The sequence below is a fragment of the Capricornis sumatraensis genome, chromosome 16 (genome assembly GCF_032405125.1).
Source record: "Capricornis sumatraensis isolate serow.1 chromosome 16, serow.2, whole genome shotgun sequence".
Taxonomy (NCBI): domain Eukaryota; kingdom Metazoa; phylum Chordata; class Mammalia; order Artiodactyla; family Bovidae; genus Capricornis; species Capricornis sumatraensis.
In genome coordinates this window covers 19,801,349-19,807,348 of record NC_091084.1, presented here as the reverse complement: position 1 = coordinate 19,807,348, position 6,000 = coordinate 19,801,349, and the positions used below count along the sequence as shown (strand labels likewise).

Sequence of the window (6,000 nt, the reverse complement as noted above, 5' to 3'; positions counted from 1 at the left end):
CACAGAGTCGGACACGACTGAAGCGACTTAGCAGTAGCAGCCTCTCATTCTGCCTCCTGCCTCGAAATTCTTTTCCAACCCCCACACAGACCACGACACTTACCACAGGATAAAATTACCACAGGGAAGGTAGTACAGTCAGCCGACAGTCAGAATTTTGAACTGGAGAGTGATTCCAAAGCCCAAGCTGTTAATCAGGAGATGCAGTTTAAGCCTCCACAAATTGCTCGCTGATTAAAACTACTAGTTATAAGAGGGGAGAAAAAGATGATTAGTCAAGCCATCTTCTTCAGCGGCCCTACAGTTGGACTCGGCCGAAGCGGAATCTCTGTAAGCGGTGATGTCCGCAGCCTACAAGCCCGCTCAACCTGCCTCCCCCAAGGCCCAAGCCGGCTGTCCAAGCACTATCCCGGCTTTCGGATCAAACCTGGAGTGATCGTGCAGCGTACGTTTCCAAAGGAAGCACTAAGGCTGACTGGCGCCGGGGCACTGTGTGCCCACGCTGGCCAAACACGCACACTCTACACTCCCAAGAATCGCTTTCCCAAACACAGGGCTCGTCTGAGGGAAACGCGCGTGCGCCCTGTCAGCCAATGGCGTGCCGCCCTGCATCCTCCGCTCGCCCTCTAGCGCCGGCTCTGCCTCTCCGCTCCCGCCTTCCCGCCCCGCCCCCATCCAAATGTGAGGGCGGATGTGACGACAGCTCCAAGTAGAACGTAGGCGGGTTTCTTTTCGGCGCCTTTCTTTCTCCGGCAGAAGCGATTGGCTGGCGGGGAGCGAAAGAGGCGGGACAAGTTGCCGCGAGTTCAGTGCCGCCACTGGAACCGGGAGATGCGGCGCAGGGGCTGTCGCTGTGTTGGTTTTTATCCGAGTCTCGTCTCCTACGGTTCCTTCTGGGGCTTCGATCATGCTGTTACCTTCGGACGTAGCCCGGCTGGTACTGGGTAAGCGCCGGCGCGGGAGGGAGGGGTACTGGATCAGGCTAAGCCGGACGGAAGGACCTTTGGAGCCAGAGGTTTTTCCCAGGGTGGGGAAGCTTTGGGGCTTTGCCTCCCCACCTACAAGTTCAGACTGGCGGTGAATCTTCAGTGGGAGGCTCGGGCAGTTTAAGTTTCTTTATGTGTGAATGCTCCTCTCTTCCGAGACTCTCTGGCGAGGGGCGGCTGAAGAGAAACTCCGGGTGGAACACCTGAGGCCCGGATTTGGAGGGAAAGTCAGGCCTGCACACTTAATTAGAATCCTGCAGGGGAGTTGCCTACGTGATGGATGGACTGCGTTTTCTTCAACCTTGCGCTCACTTTCCCGTGTCAGAGCTGGGGCCGAATAAGGAAAAATAAAAGACTTCCCCAGCCGCCCAGCTTTAGCGAAGGACCTTCCTGACGGCCTTCTCATAACTTGCCTTTAGAGCGACGAATTTGGAACAAATGAAGTGATCCTGCCTCTCTGTCCCCCCAACCTCCTGCAAGAAGTCGTAGAATGTAGAGGTTTGAAACGCCAATTGCATACTTTTGAGACAGCAGCAATTCCTTTTTTTTTTTTTTTTTAATTAGCAAGACTTTTCACTGGAAATGCCTTCCAGTTGAACGTTTTCTAGTCCTAGTTTTTCCTCAGTTTGAAGAGTGACACTGCCAGTTGTCAGGGTGTATTGTCTGTGCAGGAAACGGGTTTTGTTGTTTGTCGCCTGAAAGAATAAAGAGTATTGTATTGCTGGGAATGAGAGCCACATAAAACTCAAAACCGGAGCCAGATTTACAGACATCATATGTGAATGGTTAAATGGTAAACATTTGTTCTAAAACTTCCCTTGGTATCCAAACGCCATTACTAACATTATTTCACTGTCAGAAAAATCCATTTCTTATTTCCTTTTTAAAGTATTCTGCCCTGTCAAAAAAAAGAAAGTTTTTATGCACAGACTCTTGACAGGCACATTTTGCAGGAAACTTTAGAGGGTAATGGTTCTGCCATCTGTTTTTGGAGAAAATAATCACTTAAATTTAAACTCATATTTTGTTAATGTTTGGTTAACTTTTTGCCCACTTTATCAAAACTGAATATCAACAGTTAACCTATGTCGAAGAAGAAAGCTGTCTATCCTGTAATTCTTATATTAATTAGGCTTATTTGTAAACAGATCCAAAGTAGACTTTCACAAAATTCACAATAATACTGACATACTTATTGTGGTAGCTGTCCTGTTTGCTTTGTGGGATATTTAGCAGCATCCCTGGCTTCTATCCCATTAGATGCCAGCAGGGACGCAGTTCCTGCCTTCACCCAATTGTGAGAATAAGTGTCCAAATATTGCCAGTATATTTCCTGGAGGGCAAGGACCACTGGCCTTAAGAAAGCAGTACAATTTTCTAACTGGTATAATTTAAACAAACTTGTGAGAGTATTCTAGACTTCCTCCTTCTTTAAAAATGGATTAAAATTACAGTCATTGTTTCTTATCCTAAAATTCTTATTTGTCATTCACATTCCATTTTTATTGCCACCAGTCCTAACAGTATGCGTCCCATTTCTCCTTTGGACTGTTTTCATAGTTTCTCATATAGTCTTGCAATTCATCTTATTTGTGGTTACAAAAATCTGCCTAAAGTATTCACACTACACCTCCAGTTTTAATAGTTGAAAAAGTTGTGCACTTACAGAAATTTCAAGTTGTGCAAAAGAATATATACTACCAAAAAAAGCAAATCTCACCACTCTTGCTTTTTTCACTTAGCATTATCATGTCACCGTGGAGATCTATGAATCACAAAACTTAGTGGCTTAAAAATTAACAGTTTTATTCTTTGCCCATGATTTCCTCTGTCAGTACTCCCTCCCTCTCAGTACTCCTTCAGTCCTTCTCATTGTTGCCGCTTTTGTTCATCATGTTCTTGCAGCAAATCTTTGGTTGCTTAGTATGTTCCAGGCACTGTGCCAATTGCTAAAAATTGAGTTCTCCCCCTTGGAATTTACATAATTAGGTTTTTTACCCTTACCCACACATACCAAAACACTTTCCTAGACCCCCACCTCTTATTTTATCTTATGCTCTATGTTACCGTATCACAAGTCAAATTTATTCAAAGAATAAGCTCTCCTTAGTTACTGTACTTCCTTCCTTTCATTCTTCAACATACTGCACTGACTTTTGTACCTACTACTCCATTTAAATAGCCTTCTACCTGGCTATATCCAGCTATTGCCTTGCTAGAATTTCTTTAAATATTGTACAGTTAAAAATATATACGTCAAAGTGCCATTTGTTGTTTCTGGGCCACTTGTTTTGGTTTTATGTCATACAAGGTATTCTGCGGACCTGATCCTTCAAGTCTCTTGCCTGATCTCAAGTTCTCAACATATGCCCTATGCCCCAGGCATTCCAAACTACTTGCAGTTTCTGCATATACTCTTGTTACTGTATTTTGTTCCCTCTGCCTACAATGTTTTTCTCCCTCTCTTCCTAGTACACTTGTATTTAAGGTTCAGGTCAATTGTAATCTCAAACTGTTTGCAGCAGGTACAGTTAGTACTTTGTCCTTACAAGCTCTGGTGGCATTGTAGATTACTTGTATCATACTCTTACTTTGTTTTATTATAGGTGTGTGTTTACTTACTCTTTTTTTTTAATATAAAATTTAACCATTGTAGCCATTTTTTACAATTCTGTGGCATTAAATACAATCATATTTTTCCGTAACCATCACCATCATTCACTTGTAGAACTTTGCCTTCACAAACCAAAACTTACTTTTTGACCTATTTAGTATTCTTTGTTTGTGCATGCTCACTCATGTCCAACTCTTTGCGACCCCATGGACTATAGCCTGCCAGGTTCCTCTGCCCATGGAATTTTCCAGGCAAGAATACTGGAGTGGGTTGCCATTTGCTACTCCATTCAGTATTCTTATTCTAGAATTAATGTACAGGCTTCAAGAGTTGTGGGAGGCCCCAAACTATCTGTAAAGTTTTATGTACAGGTGGGGCATTTTTTATAGGTGAAGTATCCAGAACTTTCTTTAGATTTCTAAATAAATTTGTTCCTTTCTGTATGAGTCAGCATCCATTTAGGAAAACTGAAACTAATCTGAGTATTTAGCATGGAGGAATTTAATGAGGAAATTGGTTACACTGGTGAAAAGCTAAGAAAACAAGCAGCTTACATGAGCCAACCTGGAGGGTAGTAAACAGCAGGAAACCACTCTGATATCAGGACAAGTAGAGATGAAACCCAGAGGCTGGTTTCACTATGTGAAAACTAGAAGGTAGACTTGTCTGATGTGGGAGCAGTAGTAGAGGAAATTCTACGAAGGCAAAGAGGAAATGGGAGGAAAAAACCATGGCTCCCAATAACTGCCCTCCAGTCTCCCACTGGTGCTTCCCATTGATTGGACCCAGTCAGAAGCCAGCTGACATGGAACCCAGGAAATCGTCTGCAGCAGGTTCAGGTTTCCTGTTCTCCAGTACAGAGCAGAGGAAGCAGGAAGAGTAGATTTGAAGGCAAACAACCAGGACCAGCATACCCTGTGAAAGTTGAAGAGCCGCTGGTTCTATTAACCTTTACATCACTGTATCACTAAGACATAGATATTTAATAAATATTTATAAAGGTGTAGCTGTGATCATGACCTTCCCCTTTGTTGACTGAATAATATCTGTCACTTACTCAGATTCTGTTATTTATTCATAATCATGTCATTGATGACATTTACAGCATTTTATGATCCTCATCCCTTCTGTGTTTTCAGTTGTATTTCCAACTGTTCTCCATCATAGATTCTGTGCTTCATTCAAACCAGGCATGTTCTTCAAACATGGTCCATATATGCTTTCCATCAGCTTTGTTGACTCATCTCTTCCTTGAAACGTACATAATATTCCCCAAGTCAGTTTGTACTTTCTGTAGCCCCTATAAAATAAGTCTAATTGTCTTACCACCTTTGCTTTTTATTACAGTTATTTGCATATATATCTTCTGGGTCCTTGTAGATTATAGCTTCTTTTGGAGAGATTTTCTTTGTTATTTGTGGATCTAGTAATACAAAGCACTGGAAGTTACGTCTTAAGATTTTAAGGACTTTCCTGGCAGTCCAGCAGCTAAGACTCCGCCCTTCCATTGCAGGGAGCACAGTTCCATCCCTGGGCAGGGAACTAAAATCCCACAAGGCACATGGAGGGGTGGCGGGGATGGGGGAATCTCAAACTACTGATATTTTGAAGAAACTATTACAATATGTAAAGGAAATATTTTCAGATAAGGGGATTAGCTCTCTCTTGCTTTCTTCATCTGATGCATCTCTCTTTATCTTTCCCACTTTATAAATAAGAGAGGGCAGAATCTTGGCATCCTAGTGCCTAAAATTCAAAACCCTAGATTTTGCTAGAATTTTGTCTTTCCCTTTTCAATTATGTTTTCCCTTCAGTCTATTTTATTACTCATTACTGGGGGCTTCCCAGGTGGCGCTGGTGATAAAGAACATGCCTGCCAATGCAGGAGACAAGAGATGCAGGTTTGATCCCTGGGTGGGGAAGAGTCCCTGGAGGAGGGCATGGCAATTTATCTTTTCCTCTCTATAAATAGAGATAAGAGAGGGCAGACTCTTGGCATCCAAATTTTGAAAATTCAAAACCCTAGATATAGCTTGGATTTTGCCTTTTCTTTTTCAGTTATGTTTTCCCTTCAGTCTGTTTTGTCATTACCTCCACTGAAAAGCAGGAACAGGACAATATTAAAAAAATTCAAGTTACCTATTTGAACATAGGTCGGTAAGTTTACACAAAAGATGTAGTTATCTTAAACTCTAAATTCTTTTAAAGGAATTTAAAAAAATATTTTGATTGAAGAGTAATTTTTTTTAATAAAAGATAATTGGTCTCTATTTTGTGTTCTCATTGTAGCATTTTAGATTTCAGATAATTTGTATCCAAAATTTCCCCCATTATTCTGATTGAGAACTGGTACAATCAGGTACTCAAGGATGATAAATAAAGCTTTTTGTAGGAATGTAA

General features: G+C 42.0%; 1 protein-coding gene across 1 annotated transcript in view; it reads left to right on the top strand.

The window, feature by feature from the left end:
- Positions 1-907: 907 nt before the first annotated feature.
- Positions 908-6,000, top strand: part of NPAT (nuclear protein, coactivator of histone transcription) — a 53,393-nt gene continuing 48,300 nt past the window's right edge. Inside the window, exon 1 of the mRNA XM_068988853.1 lies at positions 908-944. Coding sequence (XP_068844954.1) covers positions 908-944 — 37 coding nt within the window. The remainder of the gene's footprint in view (positions 945-6,000) is intronic.